The 16597-nt window shown below is 34.8% G+C and overlaps 1 protein-coding gene across 1 annotated transcript in view; it reads right to left on the bottom strand.

Annotated features, from left to right (window-relative positions):
- Positions 1 to 16597, bottom strand: part of cep290 (centrosomal protein 290) — a 52999-nt gene that overhangs the window by 3866 nt on the left and 32536 nt on the right. The window contains exons 42-53 of the mRNA XM_088923226.1: positions 14509 to 14654; positions 13793 to 13948; positions 13263 to 13386; positions 10553 to 11281; positions 10126 to 10260; positions 8762 to 8848; positions 8485 to 8649; positions 3987 to 4109; positions 3479 to 3651; positions 3155 to 3296; positions 2418 to 2491; positions 1908 to 2011 (exon numbers count right to left, since the gene is read on the bottom strand). Coding sequence (XP_088779352.1) covers positions 1908 to 2011; positions 2418 to 2491; positions 3155 to 3296; positions 3479 to 3651; positions 3987 to 4109; positions 8485 to 8649; positions 8762 to 8848; positions 10126 to 10260; positions 10553 to 11281; positions 13263 to 13386; positions 13793 to 13948; positions 14509 to 14654 — 2158 coding nt within the window. The remainder of the gene's footprint in view (positions 1 to 1907; positions 2012 to 2417; positions 2492 to 3154; positions 3297 to 3478; positions 3652 to 3986; positions 4110 to 8484; positions 8650 to 8761; positions 8849 to 10125; positions 10261 to 10552; positions 11282 to 13262; positions 13387 to 13792; positions 13949 to 14508; positions 14655 to 16597) is intronic.

Raw genomic sequence — 16597 nt, 5'->3', positions numbered from 1 at the left:
TGTAGAGAAAAAGCTGCTAAACAGCTCGACATGCTACCCCCCTCCCCCTGAAAGATACAGTCATTCATAGAATTATTGAAATGAAGGATTATATCAAAAGTACACTGATAGAGCGCGTTAAGATGAGCAGATGTTTTTCACTGCAATTAGATGAGTCTGTAGTCGATTTGGCCAATTTGCTCGTTTACGTTAGATATGAGTTTGAGGGCATGTCCCATGAGGACTTTCTGTTCTTTAAACCGCTACCAACAGGAACTACAGGAGAGCACATATTTCAGCTTCTGAATGAATTTATCGAAGAGAATGGCATCGACTGGATAAAATGTGTGGGAGTTTGTACAGACGGTGCTAGAGCAATGACAAGCCGACATAACGGTGTAGTTGCACGAATTAGAGAGGTTGCTCCAGAAATGAATGGACGCATTACAACATCCACCGCGAGACCTTTGCCGTCAAGAAAATGCCTGAAGATTTAATATCTGTTAGACTCTGTTGTGAATTGTATCAAGGCTCAAAAAATTAATTCACATCTGCTTTGCTCAACTAAACAGGCTCAACCCTCTCACTGAAATGGTGCTTTTTTATTAGTTGTTGTTAATGTTTTTTTTCTGTAAAACACTTTGAGAAACCACCTTTAAAGGTGCTATATCAAATAAAGTTTATTATTATAATATTTATTATATGTGTGTGTGAGTGTGTGTGCACGCGCGCTCATGTTGGTCGTTGAGAATTTCTGGGGTTCCTATGAGATGATGACTTGTAGGTGGTACTTGGATGCTTTGGTTGGATTAGGGGTGGTACTTGGTCCAAAAAGTTTGAGAACCACTGATCTAACGCATGCAACCAAATGGACAAAGAAATTGTTAACTGCACAAAAATAAATGTTCTTGATACAGATCCTGTTTCCACACCTCAATTCAGTCAAACTTTTGAAATCAAGGAGACAGTTTATTGGAAACCAAAGAGGGACGATCACATAAATGCCAGGTACTCCAGAGGAATGAAGTGCCAGAGGAATTTTGTCAGCATATTTCAATAACTAAACCAACTCAGAAAGAGATGTGCTTTCTGGAGTTTAATTATTTCTGACAATTATGACTTTGCTTTATTCAATGTTATTAAGCCTTCAGGTGTATGCACAAATTTGGAAGGAAACTGTATTTTAAATAGTTTTATTCTTTATGGAAGTTAATATTGTAAAATTACATTTTCAAAACTTTTCAATAATTAAATTTTTATGGATGAAAAGAATTTAAATGTCAGCAGAAAATGCAAAAAAAAAATATTGCTTTTATATTTACCCCCCTGAATCAGTACTTGGTGGAAGCACCTTTCTTGGTAATTACAGCTGGGAGCCATTTTGAGTAAGTCTGTACCAACTTTGTACATTGGCATAGTGCACTTTTTCCTTTCTTTTTAAACACTTGTTCAAATCTTACATAGAAGAGCAGATAATTAGCAGTGGTACTTCAGCTGAATACAGATTTGTTTTGTGACAAAGTTAAAAGTGGAAATTCTTCTCACCATGTAGATTTCTGTTATTTTCTGATGTTTTTTTTTTACTTGACATTTCAGACATGGTGCTGGATTGCTGTATTTTATATAAAAGTAATTTTCTGACTAAGATAACTGACCTTTGAATTCACCCCTTTCATTCCAAATCTACAAGGTGGTGGTATTTGCTTTTAAACTGATTATAGAACTATGCAGAGCAATTTAATTATTTAAAGCAACAGTACAGATTTATATTTACACTTTTGTTAGAACAACAGCTACTTTTTTAAATGGAAGCAAACAACAAAAGAACATATTGGTGTTATCAAATACATTGGACATAACTATTTCAAACTGACATACAGTGTTCATTATCATGAAAATCCCATTTATAAATACATCCAGTATCTTACCAGGCTCAGTGGTACTGTCAGCTTCTGCTCCTCTTTGCTGCCTATAAATAGCCAACTGATGAACAAGCTCTGCCTTTTCTTTCTCCAGGCGACTGTTTGTCAGCCTTTCAAAGAGAAAACATTTGTCTCAACTGTCTTATTATTTGAACCACACATTCCACAATTGTTTTTTTTTTTGTTAGCAAATAGCAAAGATTCTACTTATTTCTGTCAATAACCACATACCTATATTATTTAAAGCCTCTTTGCATTTGTTTGCAGGAGCAATGCCATACCATTCGTCCAACAGTAGATCAAAAATGATTTAATCTAGAAAACCTTTCAAACAGATGGCAATTTCACAATTGATCAGTAAGCAGTAAACATGAAGTGAAGAGTAAAAGTCATATTAAAGTTTTCCTCAGGCACACCATCATTCAAAGATGGCAGCAATAACAGTTTCACATCTTCTAACAGCTATGCAAAAAAACGTGAAGTTAAATCTTTTCTTATTTGACAGAAAACCTTTACCTGACAAGTTGCAATTCCTTTGCAAGACCTGACTCTGTTTTAGCATCCTCTGGGAAGTGTTTTAGAATCTCAATCTTAACATAAAAATGAAATTATTATAAGATACATGTGATACTGCTTATCACCAATCAGAAAGTACTTAGGAGGAAGCAGATTTGGATCCGTTTAGCAAAGTACACTCAATAGGCAAAAAGTCACAGACCTCCATCAATTACACTTTTAGACCACTATGAACAACAAGAACAGCTTAAACAACATGTAATGTATATGCAGCCCGGTTCCACCCTATTCCTCTAGCAGTTTTTCATAGGGTTGGGATGTGGCGTTGTTCAGACAAAGAGGACAAAATGTCTTATTCTTCTCATCCATTCACACAAAGCAAGCTAGTGTATTAATATTTTTGAGGGGTTCTATAGTATTTCCGCCAGTTAATGTACTTTAAAATTTAGCCTTGAAACGGATGTCTACTCATACCAGAAAGCCATCATTATAAGCATAATTAATAAGCACAGAGCATCATATAGGCACAATGGTTGCATTTAGGATACTTGTCATTTCAAACAATTTTGTATTACTATGTTAGTGGTGGAAAGCTTAGAATATTATGCCAAGCAGTTTTAATCCTCCAAAAGAAAACATTTCCTTGTAATTTATGGCAATCAAAGTTTGAGTTCACAAAAAAATGTTTACATACTAACATTGTACAGTACATATTAATTTAATAGCAAAGGGCTCACCTGCTCTTTTAGATCATTGATAACAAGTCTAGTTTTCTGTTCCCGTTCCACAGCTTCTTTTAGAAGCTGCTTCACGTCTGTGATACTGCTGTTCTTTCTGGCAATATCCGATTCAAGTTCTTTCATTTTACTCTCATACATCCTAAAAAACAAAAATCATGCTTATCTAGATACAGGCCGATAAAATGTTTGTTATCGAAATGCAAAAATTTTAAATATATAATTCTCATCTTTAATGTTGTATCTTAGCCAAAATCATATTTTATGCCTTGCTGTTCAAATAGACAAAATAGGAATGACTGAATACTTGAGTGTCTAACGCACCTTGTTACCACAATAGATTTCCAACTTTTGCTATCAGCTCCCTCCAGTTGTGGTCCTCTGCTTTCAGCAATGCTGAGCCTTTGATTGGTTTCCTCCAGCTGCACCCTTAGTTTCTCATTTGTAAGTTCCAAATTATTCTTTGTTATTCTCAGTTTTTCTGCTGCTTCTGCTTCCTGTAAAAATTATACATGCAGTCTGCATTCTTAGTTTTTGATCCGACAGTGGGTGCCCTAAAAAAGAAAAGGCTAAATCTCCCTTTATTTCCAGTATTAGCCATATTATCTAAAAGCCTAAATGTAACTAAAAAAATGTACTCAAGAGTGTAAAAGATGTTGTGTATTGTTAAAAATTAAATGATATGTCATATTCTATTTACTGTACCAATTGAGTATACTGTGGAATAATTTCTAAACATTTTAGGTTCAGTAAAAAGGAGGATAAAAGCAGTTGCAAGAATGTTAAATTGGTTATTTATAACAGTTTAGATGTTTTCCAGACTAACCATTACCTTTTTGAGATCCTTGCGTAAACGCTCATTCTCTGCAATTATTTTCTCCATTCCCTTTGTTTTTGACTCATACCTCATGCTTAATTGACCTCCAACTTGTAACTTCAGTTTTTCATAGTCAGACTAAAGTGGAAACAAGGAAGAAGATAAGAGTTAATCCTCTGCAAGATAGTCAACACTGACAAGGAAAACCAAGTGAAAATTTCAAAAGGAAGCTTGTTATCATTTCACAAATTGTCAAATTGACATTTCACTGCTTATGAAGAGCAGAAATTACATGAAATATAAATGGGGTCTCTCACAGACATCCCAATTCTCCGACCAAATGCACATAATGAGACCATCTTTTCCTGACTTGAAAATAATGTCTGTACATGCAAATTACATTTTGATATTAAAATAAATTCTCATTTTAAAGTGAAATGCAATTAAGTTCCTGTCATTATCTATGGGAGTGATCTACTGCATATTTCTAAACCAATGAGCAAAACCGTTAGAAGTAGTTTTTTTCAACTTGACTATAAAAGAATTGGAACATGGGACTCATTTGTTCAAAAAATATTTCAATTTGCAACCATCCGGCAACAATTGTGTTTTAGTCCTCTAATCTTTGGTCAGATGGAAATAATATTTTTAACGTTAAAGGAAGTTTAATTATCATGACAGAATAACAGAGTCTGTCTCCTCTTAGCGGCTCACTGCCTCTAATTTCATAACTTTAAAATGTGTCTGTGAAAACTACCTCAAGGGACAATGAACTTGCTGCTTTTCCAGGAACCTCAGCTTTGCATAAGCATAAATGGTTTTCTGAAGAGGTTTACTGAAGAGATAAATCAGCTAAATCGCATCTGTTGGGTGGGGTAATGGTGTCTGCCACATGCAGCACTAAAAGCAATTTAAAGAAGGACTAACTAATGAAATAAATCTGATGAGCATTTTCTTGTTAGTAATTCCATTAATTATGCTTGTATCACACAAATTGTCTTATACAGTAAGATTTCCAAGTCACAGACAGCTATACGTTTTAAAAAAATGACCAATTTAATCAATTGTGTTGTTCAAACTTGAACTTGGCTGTAAATCTTAGGTTTTTAGACACCTAAAATATACATGATGCAAGTACTTTTTTATAAATTAAAGAGAATATTTTTGTTATACAATGCAAATTGTTCCATATAAAACTTTGTTTTGTTTTGCATGTTTTGCTGTTGTGAAACATAAAGGAAACATTTGAAATACCAATATTGTGAAAAAGGTTTAAAGAGCACCTGGTAAGCAACTACCCTTAACTTTTAACTTAAAAAAAATAAATTCAAAGCGAATACAACATAAGATTCAGGAGGTGTGATGTATGATACTGAATGTCCATGTCATTGCTGTACACTGGTAAAATGTGTATGACACACAGCATTTGTGAAAATACAATAAAAAGATATGATTCTTCATATCTTTTGTCTGATCAATTTTAAGAAACACTAACTCAATGATTTAAATGTTCTGAGTAATTGAAAAGATTGATAAAAGGTATTGAGTGATAAAAACCATGACAAACAGTTACAAAAAGAAGTAAAATTATCTGATTATGTGGACCCTGTTTCTGTTATGGCCTTAATGGAGAACATGGTTTGTTTTGCTTTGTGAAAATTGAAATTGAAATAAATAACTGTTCAGCAGCTAAACACAAACCAGAGATCAGATTTATTATTCAACTACTTGTGATAATTGTATATGGAAGTACATTTTAAACTGAGAAAAAGATGGACTACCCACGTTTGTAACTAGTCAGCTATGTTGTTAAAATTGATAACCTGCCTTATTTCAAGAATTGGCTGAGTGTGATTCTTGTATGAATTAGCTACTAACCAAATTAGATGGGGTCAAATGTCCTAATCACTTTTATTAACTGTTCTGACATAAAATTAACATCTAATATGTATTCAATTGTAAAGTACTTCCTTGTAGCATATATTTAGCATACACTGGAGCATTTTAGTACATTGGAGCATTTTAGTAGCGTTTTAGTGGAGCATTTAGTGAAGCATTTTCCGATTTACATACATATTATTTTCCATAAGCATTATGAATTTCACATGTACAGTGTCTTGCAAAAATATCTAGACCCTTTTCACATTTTGTTGCTTTAAAGCTTGCAGTTATGACACTTTGAAGTAGTGATTAATGTTATACTGTATATACACACTATTCCATTATTGCATAAGTATTCAAAACCTTTGCTGTATGAAACCTATATTAATTTAGGGGCACAATATTATCTTAACAAGCCACACAATTAGTTCAGTGGTCCCCTTCTGTGCAATAACAGTGGTTCATATGATTTCAGAATATACATATCTCTCTGAGGTTCCATGGTCAGGTAGTGAATTTCTAAGCTTTCAAAGGAAGTCAGGAATAAAGTCACTTCAATTATTAAGAAGTTGCATTTTACCACCCAGACAGTGCTTAGATCAGACAATGTCTTCAGACTGAGCAGCTGGGCAAGGAGGAAAGGGGTGAGGGGTACCATTTTCAGGCCAACAACAACTTTGAAAGAGTTATAGTGTTAAATGGCTAAGAAGGGAGAAAATGGCTCAGCAACATTCTAATCTCACCACAAGGCTGACTCAACAACAATACACCTTTCAACAGGAGAGTGACCCAAAGCACAGGGCTAAAGCAATGCTAGAGTGTCTGAAAAGCTACTGAGCTCAATGGCTGAGATGGGAGAAAATGTGCATTAGTCAGCCAATATCTCAGTGACTCTACACAGCTCACCTATAGGGCAGAGGGGCAACCCACCTAAAATCCCACATGCAGTTTGCAACACAGCATTTAAGTGATATTGAAAACATGAGGCAAAAAGGTTTTGTTTTCAGATGAGACAAAATTGGAATATGTTGATGTAAATGCAAAACATTACATCTGGCACTAAACCAACACAATGCATCATCCAGTCAAGGCAGTTTGTACTGCCAAGAATGGTGGTGGCAGCCTCTTGCCACGTATTCTCTTTAGAAGAGGCTGAAAAGCTTGTTATAACTGAAGGAAAATGGATGTATCAAACAACAGGAAAATACAAGAGGACGATCTATTTCAGTCTGCTACAGACTTAAAACTAGAGGGGAAATCCACCTTTCGGAAATGAATTGTAAATGACAATGATCTAAAGTGCAAGCTAAAGCCAAGAAAGTGAATGCCATTAATTGCCATAGTTAAAGGTCTGACGTGAGAGCTACTAAGAATCTGCAGAAAGATCTGAAAATTTGCACCAAACCTTTATGAAAAGAGACTTACCCAAAAAGACACTGCAGCTTTACCTGCTTCCAAAAGTGCTTCCACCAAATATTGAGTTCACAGGTCTGAATGCTTATGCAATCAACACAATTTATTCTCTTTCGATTTTGCCGACATTTAATGTAACTAATCCCAAGATGTTTTCAGTTTGAGCATTCAGGTTTTTAATAAAATAATAAGTTTACAAAATGGAATAATACAGGAATGGGCTGAATACAGGGATACAGGAAGGCTTCTATAAGGACACCTGAACTGAACATTCCACTCACAAATTTAGATTTCCTTACAAACATTTAATTCTTTTTTTGCATAAGTATAGATGACTCCCGGTTTCACTTTTTAATTTGCTGTTTCATGATTTTCTTTCCCAATTTCCAGGTTTCTGTTATGTATTATATGTCTACTATTGCACAGCACTTCATGTTCCTTGTATAAACACAAATTAAATTGGAATATCATCATTTATTAAGACTCTAATAGCCTTGCATTAAAAGCACATTGTGACCAAAGCACAGGCATGCTCTCCTTCATGTGGTCTGTTTTGTATTGTGTAATTATTCACTGTGCGGTTGAATTTTCTATATGTGAATCTAGTAACATCTAGTTTTCTTTTCCTTTTTTACTGGAGATGGTCTTCACACACCTTGGAGTGGACACATCCTTTTTATTATCAGTTTTTTGTAGTGAATGTGAAAAGTGCACAAGAAAGGATATGGAACTCTGAGCCATAAGTTTTGGTTAGCACTTTAGAAAAAAAAAAATGACTCTGAACCACTGTGGAAGTGTCCTCTTTATATGTGACTTATCCAATAATTGTACTTGTTTTGATAATGTCATACTCTGTTAACTTTAATACTTTTGGAAATTGTACTCTATTTGTTCTGTATTTCTTATTGTTTAGTAACCTATAATAGTCTGGGCATCTGTCTAAATAAACAAGCAAATGTAAATTTCCTTTGATTAAAGGATTTATAACACACCGCATAAGATAGCAGCATGATAGCTATTTATAGAGACTTAATAGAGACAAAAAGCCATCTGAAGTTCTATGGCCCAACTGAGTACATTCAGTATGAACTATAAGCTACAGACACCAAAGTATTAGACACAATATTAGGCACTTTTCAAGTAATACTTGTACAAACCATTTTTGATTGCTAAGAATATTTTCTAAGAAATAGCTATGAGAACTCCACATACTCATTACCTTGAGCTTTTCGTTTTCATTTTCCAGAGCAGTCAGTTGCTCCCTGGATACTATTCCTGGTGCCTTTTTCAGTGCTTCATTTTCTCTTTGCACTCTTTCTACCACCTTCTTCATTAGCCCAATTGTTTTCTCCAGCTCAGGAACTGTCTTACCACTACGTCCAGACTGTACATTAAAAAAGCATTAATATGACATCAGTTTCAGGTTCATATGACTTTATATAAGCAAAGAAGCAAAAAAGTAAAGACTAAACAGTAGACCAAAGTACTATCCTTACCCCACGGACATTGCCAAGTTTTCTCTCAAGTTCAGTCTTCTCCTTTTTAACAATATCACACATCTCCTTAAGGTCTGCAACTTGGTCCTGAAAGTCAGAGTAACTGTGTAAGTACCAAAAATGTTAAACTAAATGCTATTTACAACCACCATCTTTTTTATTTTATCTGCTGCATTTAACTCTGTCCTCTGCATAGCCTTATTTCTAAATAAATAACAATAAATTCCAGGTATCAAAAGACCACTTTTACTTATTATTGGAACAAATAACAGAAAGTTATTATCAGAAAAAGAATAATGTTTTTTGTAGCAAGTGCACTAAAATTATATTGAACAGGTATGACATACTGTAAGTAAATTAATTATACTGATCATGCAGTATCTTATCAACAATATGCAATCTTATGGGATTCTGTCTCATTAATCTCATACAGCCGGGGCAAGCATGTGCCTGTTCATTGATTTCTGAGCAACGTGTCGTCGCACAAAAGTTTATAACTCAAGTCTGGCATGTAGTGCATCCATGGCTTGAATGTCACATTCCTATCTTGAAAAAAAGCCATTGTTACATGACCAGTATGTTGCATGCTGCACATTAGTACATGCGTCATCTTGCTACCATGCAGTCAGGTTGCCATTTATCACTACAAGTGGAGTACCATATTGGCTAGACAATCATGAAAAAATCATCACACTTGGACCTCCCCATCGATCCTGGTGAAGTACTGTATCCTGTGGATCACTGCCTATCATTGACAGACTAAGTCTGGATTTAATGTCTTCATAGGTTAGAAACTGCTTGATATGAAAACCCATATTATCTAGATAACAGGGGAATTATACAGTAGGTTTGTTTCTGTGTTTTTTTTTATTTTCAAAAGGAGTGACACTCAATAGGTCAAATCATCTGTAACACTTACACAATAGTCACTCAAGAGTATCATGAATAGTCGTTATTGATCACCTAATCAAAATGACACCAAAAGCATTTAATAAATATTCAAAATGCTTTATTTTCTAAAAGTAAACATTAAAATAAAGTGACAAGTAAATAGTGTTTCTTCAGAAGTTTATTTTACTCAATCTATGTTGCTGGGCTTTTTACTTTACAAAACGGTAATGGCCAGCTGTCTCCAGATTTATGTACCAAGTCAAGGTCAATCTTCCTTCTAAATGAAAATCTTTAAAGAACAGATTTATTTATCCTTACAATGTACAAAGTATAATAGTAACTTACATCAAAACCCTCGGGTTATATTTAAATCAAAACAAAACTGATTTCATAGTTTCCAGCAATGGTAAACAACTCTGGATGTAAAATGTTTTGATCAATATAGATAGTTTTTTCAAAATATTTCCACTTACATTTAATCTAGGTAAATCTTTTCTGGCCTGTTCCAACTGGAAGCGCAATTCCAAGTTTTCCGAAGACAGCTTAAGATTTTGACGCTGCAATTCATGCTCTGCTTGAGATGGTGTATCAGAACCCCTACCAGAAGTCTAAAACAAGAATGTTAAAACGTTTAATAGCATTCAATGCGCAAACGTCTTGAACAAATTTGCCAAGCTAAATATAAACCGTATGAACAGACTGAATTGAAAACTTTCTTAAAGAAGACAAAATTAGCAATTAGAAACTAGGGAGATATTCTATTCTATTATTTCTACTTCTGGGGATGGTACATTTTCATTTATACAATTGAAAATGTCACTCATTCCACTTTTAATTCAGAGACTGTGCTTAGGGTTTCTGCAACTGTGGAGTGGGCTAAAAGCACATTTTTATTCTAACCTCATGAACTTCAGAGTGCTTCAGTTCTGGGTCCTCAATGTATTCGCTTTCAGGTAATGTCTCCATTTCTTTATCTGAAATATAAGCTTCATTTTCTACTATTTGTGGTTCTTCTTCGTGAACATCTTCACCAGTTTCACAAGATGGTTCAAGTTCCTGTCCACATTTTAAAGAAAGAACTGACTTTTTCTTGGCAGAATCCTCCTTTACTTCATTCAAATCATTTCCATTATTTTCTTCAGTGCTTCCATTTTCTCTCTGTTTTGCACATAGTTCACCCTCTTCATTAGTCACACTTTCACTGTGTTTTGAGTCAGTCTTTTCAGATACAGGATGATCACAGTCAGCAGTGTTCCGTTTACCCTCCTTATCACGATCTCTAGCACTTTCACATTCATCAGGGGACCTCAATATGTCAAGATTAGACCCTTCAACATCAGTCTGTTCTTCTGTCATGGGATTCTCTGCTATTCCTGGATCTCTCTCATCAAGTTTATCCTTATTCAAACCTGCTCTGTCTTCAAGGTAGGTTTCATAAAAATGTGTGTCACTTTGGTTCTTTTCTTCAATATCACTTATGCTCTTAGCTTCTTGTGGAAATAGATTTTCACTCTCATTAATGCTGTGTTCTTTAACTGAGCTTTCATTTTTAACTGCATATTCTTTATACTGAGTCTCCTTAGGAGATGTGATCATATTAGAGGAGGAATGGAGAACTGAAATTTTATCCTTATAACACAGAAGAAGATAAAAACAGTTGGAAAAGAAGAAAGAAAAAGATCAAGATAAGGAACAGGATAAGAAAAACATCATTATGTTTTATGTTAAAGGTAAATTACATGGAATTAGCCAAGACTACCTTACAAATGCTTTCATTTTTAAAGTTCATTTTAACTGTGATTGTGAATACAAATAAACTGCAATAAACTTATGTTTAATGTTTGAACATTAATTGACTGGCATCCAATCCAAAGTGTTGTGCCCATAGTGTCCCACATTGGGCTTTATACAGGTACAGGAGAACAAAATGGCAGCACCAAGGTAAAGTCACTTAACAGGGCATTGAACCAATATTTGCAGCCAGTCTACCAGCATTTGGAATTCTGCAGGAATTATGCAGAACCATTCATCCACAAGAAAATCAATCAACTCACACCTGGGTGATGAAGGTGGAAAAAGCTGTCTAGGGTGCCATTCCTAAGTAAATTCCATAAATGTCTGACAGAGCTCAGAGCTAGAAACCATTGGTCTTCCACATGTGGAAGTGCATTAAAATCTAGACTCAAAACCATTTTTTTCAGAAAAGCTTTTACTTAATTAGTGTCTGTATCTGCTCCATTGCTCCATTTAGCACTTCTAAATATTTTTCTTTCTTATATGTACTTACTTTGTAATTTGATATTATTAGAACTGTTTTTTACACCTACTGTAAAGCACTTTGAGATACTATACTACTTTTAAAGGTGCTATAATTTCTCTTATTATATGTGCTCTGTGAATGGGGGCATTGTCATCCTAGAATACACCCTTTTTGGCAAAAAATAAATGCTGGAACACATGGTGAAGACAATCCCTTATTATCATTAAGTAGCGATTAGCACTGACCTTGCCAAGGAGTGCACCTAAACCCTGGAACCATCAGAAATCGTCAATATTGCAACCAAGCGCTTATGACTGTAGAGTTCATGTTGGTGTCACACTTGCACTTGTCTATATTACTTTTCTTTACTGCTTGGTAGTCTTTTGCACTACTGGACTAACAAACATGCATTGCCAGGCGTGATAAGTCATTTGTACATTGCAACTAAGGAATGCTGCTCTGTTGAGTTACTGTTGTTATGTTTTTGAACCACATCTACAGTAGAATGTCTCAATATACATGGGATATATTGCTTTCAATATATTGGTTGTTCCTCATTTACCCAGGTGTTTCCATTTTGTCATCCACTACATGTATATACAAAATACAGTTCCTTTTTAAGTCTCATGCAAGATATTTAAAAATAAACAAGCTGTATCATACTTGTACTAACAGCTTTTCCTGTTTTATATGTACAGTATGTCACAAGTAGCAAATTGATTTCTATATGCTTATGATTTTTTATAGAAGTATAAGGAACAAAAAGCAACTCAAGATTTCTGCATTAAAAGGGAAATAACATTACAGGACTACTGAAACTTTTATTTTTCAGTAGACTATATCAGATTCTAATATTATAATTGATTACATAAGTTTCTAATACAATCACAGAAAAGGGGAATGTGTTGAACAGAAACAGCAGCAAATGAACTGTAAAAACACCAAACACAAATCATGTATTGGGCAGACACTCAGCAACTGAAATGTAATGTTGATTAGGACAAAGAGATATATAGGAGGTAGAACTAACATTTTTTAAAAACTGCATACATGATTCTGGACTGCAGGAAGCTATGTGTGAGGGTCTGAGTGCTTATGTAGACTCTTCTATAGTCTCATCAAAAGTAAGGGGAGTAACAATTTGAATTTAAATTGAGTTATGATTATGTTATGATTAAACCTAATGCACTTGTAAGACCAAAACAATGATATAGCAGTTTTAGAAAGAACCAAAGTAAAGCAACATGAATGACTGCTAGTCATATATTTCTGCCAGGACACTGTTCTATTAAAAGCTTAAGGTAATATTTTAAAGATTTCCTTCCAAGAACAGAAAGATACTGTACTTACTGAAGGTCTTGAAAGTGGTTCTTTTGTAAGCTGCTTTTCTAGAGAATACATTTTTTCCTCTAGGTATCGATTTTTCAGATTTAAGTCTTCCATTGCTACGTCTCGGGGCAAAGCCTGCTGTTGTCTGAAAATGAAACAATTTACAATAATGACGTTCAATATTAATAGATATGTGATTTCAAAACTGCACATCAATACATAAGTGGAGGGAAGAGTGCATTTCAGTTTATCATAATGGGAAATAACACGTTAAGAGGAGAAAGAAAATGACAGAACGCTATGCTACCTGACTCTATCTTCTTTTCAACAGAGAAAATCAGAATTTCTTAACGTAGTACATTCACCAAAACGTGTGTTAAATTCTAAGGCTTTTAGTACTCTATTAAACTTAATTCTTTGAGACTTGGACAACACAGTGAGTTTGTGAAAGGGATTTTACTTAAGTTTACTCTTGGTTAACCATGCATTTTCCCTCTTTAATGTCACAACAGTCAAGAGACTAGAAGAAAAGCCTAATATACTACACTCACTTTATTAAAACAATTTGGTGCTCAAGGTCTGAATTTCTCCTCTTGAGTTCTTCAATCACTTTTTCAGATTCTAAAGTTCGAGCTCCCACTACCTGATCTACTGTCACACCACGGCTTTTGAGTTTCTTCTGCAGGGCTGCTTTTTCCTGATCAGTTCTAAAAATTGAAAATATTTAGGATAAAAGTAAAAGAGCACAGGGAAATACTTTTACATACATAAATAGCTATGACTAAACAGGAAATTCAGAAAAACACCATCGTAATGTGCAATTGTGGCAAAGGGCAATGATAGGGGTGGTGAAAATACGAAAAGGGACAAAAGCTGGGAAGGAAGGGGCAATACCCTGCTTTTGATGTTACATGAGTGAGGTGTTGTCATCTCTCCAAAAATTATGTTTCTTGAAATCCAATTATCATTATTAATAAAATAAAGACTGACAAAATTACTATCACAAATAATGATTTTGTTTAAAATCATTGTACCCCGGAAAAACAGCACAACTTTTTAAGCATTACTTGCTTGAAGTTTAGTTATGCAGTGACATCTAGTGTTCATATAAGTGATATATACTGACCCGTAGAATGGTTGGACAACTACAATTTTTAACTACAATTGTTTACACCTTAATCAAATAAAATTGGCTACGGTTAATTATGAAACATGCAAAACCTACAAAAAAATTAAGTTAGTGGGAGAAAAACACGCTGAAACTCACCTGGCATAGAGGTCCTTTAATGTACTGAGCTGTTTTGTTAGAGTATCAGCCTCTTTCTCCTTTTCTTTTAATTTGTTCCGTACACTTTCTAGTTTAGCTTGCCATTTTTTGCTTTCTTCCCATCTTATTATTTCTTCTTTTGTTGTCTAAATGAAGACAGGAAATTAAAGGAATAATGATTAATGGTTCTAGAAGTTGCCTTATGTTTCAGAAAACACAGAAACAGTACAAAATCTCTAAATACTGTACATTCAAGAACATGAAAAAAAAAACAAAATTAAGCCACTCTAGGGAATAAAATCATTAGGCCTAAGTCTTCATTCAAATACAAATACAGTAGGATCTCAACATCTGCAAATTTAACATTAACAGTGTGGGACCATATGTTTATCTGCAATTATTTGTGATCAGAGGTTGTGCAGAGCCAATATGTGTGCTGTTTTTGTGCCTTTTGAATGGTTAGGAAGCTTAAAAAAATTTCCTCAATTTTTGAACCAAATATTAATCTTTATCCTATCATTATGTTTTAATAGAAGGATGGAAAAATAACCCCTTTTTACAAAAAATGCACATTTGTTTGACAACAGAACTATAATAAAATGTTAAAACTGGCTTCTAAACTCTTACTGTCTTAAAGATATTCACATTATTCATGTTTGGAAATTATACTGCCCATTCATGTTTTACAGTAAGGTTTCAACATTTGCGAATTTAACATTCGCAAATTTGCTTATTTGCGAAATTGGTCTGGCCAACAATGTCTTGTATTGTAAAAAAAGGCAGCGCAAGATGAAACCAAGATAAAGGTTGTGTTACGTACCAGTGTGTGGTCTGTGTGTGTTTTTTCTGTTATGTCCACACTGCTGACCCCTGATTGTTCTCCCTCCCCCATTGGCCCACCATCACACCACTGTTTCAGTATGATGTCATCATCAATTAGCTATCAGCCAATCCGAACACATCTTATTCAGCATATAACATGGAGGTTTACTGAATGAAAGAGCTTTTCGTTTGACTTCGGTCCTACTTGGTTTTGGTTATTGCTTCGCTTCGCTTCTGGTTATTGCTTTGGCTTTGTTGGTTTGTTGTTTTGCTTTTTGTGTGTGTATTTTTGTATAGCTTTGGCTTTGTTATTTTGTTGGTTTCTGTTAGTTTCTTTGTACTTTTGTTTGTTTGTGTGTTCATCCTTGTTTTGCCATTACCTTGCCCTAACTTGCTACATGTTCAACCTTTGTGTTCTTTTGTACCCTGTTCCTGTGATTACTCTTGTTTTCCCTTATTTGTATTCCTGGTTCACTTGTGCTTTTGTGTGAACTTTTGTATATAAGGTTAGTTTAGGTTGTTGGGTACACTTTACACACTTAGTTGATTTTGTATTAGTACACTAGTTTAGCACGGGTGAGTGCCATTTGTCTTGTATGGTTTTGGGTAGTCAGGGGAGGTTAGTTAGGGTGTTGAAGACAGTCAGGTTAGCTTTCCCTCACTTTCCTAGCCAGCTCCATTTTGTTTGTTATTTTCTTTTCTTTGGCACCACTCTAGTTCCTTACCCTTGTTATCGCGCTTCCTAGTCCCTCACCAAAACCCACCTGCTTCCAAAAGAATTATCCTAAATGTTACACCCCGATACCCTTAGACACTTGGGGTCGTAACAGTTGTTAACTGCAACTTTCAAATTAGTGATGCAACAGACTAGGATGTGAGGCAAATTTAGCTGGTTGAGTAAGCCTCTCCCTGTCTCCTGTCCAAGTATCCCCCACCCAGTATTCTCTTCTAAACGTGGTCTTGTTTTTATACTGCAATGCACACTCCTGGTTCTGTGTTGGCTGTATGGGGAACAACAGGCTGGAGACAACTTTGTTTAGAGTACCTGTAGTTTTATTGCTCATTTCACTACAGTGGGGCATCCTAATCACGAAGGCAGAGAGAGAAAGAAGGATTTATATTCTGCATTTTAGTTTATTGCAATTAGTTTCTGATTACTGTTGATTCTTTTAGTGGACGAATCAGATCTAAATTAAAAGCCAACACATTAGTATTGTAATTACACTATAAGGGAGGGTTACTTGTGTCTTTTAACCATAGATACAAT

Source organism: Atractosteus spatula, chromosome 8 (assembly GCF_055471065.1).
Source record: "Atractosteus spatula isolate fAtrSpa1 chromosome 8, fAtrSpa1.hap1, whole genome shotgun sequence".
NCBI classification, from domain to species: domain Eukaryota; kingdom Metazoa; phylum Chordata; class Actinopteri; order Semionotiformes; family Lepisosteidae; genus Atractosteus; species Atractosteus spatula.
The sequence above is the reverse complement of the archived record's forward strand: the minus strand, read 5'-3'. Positions and strand labels throughout refer to the sequence as shown.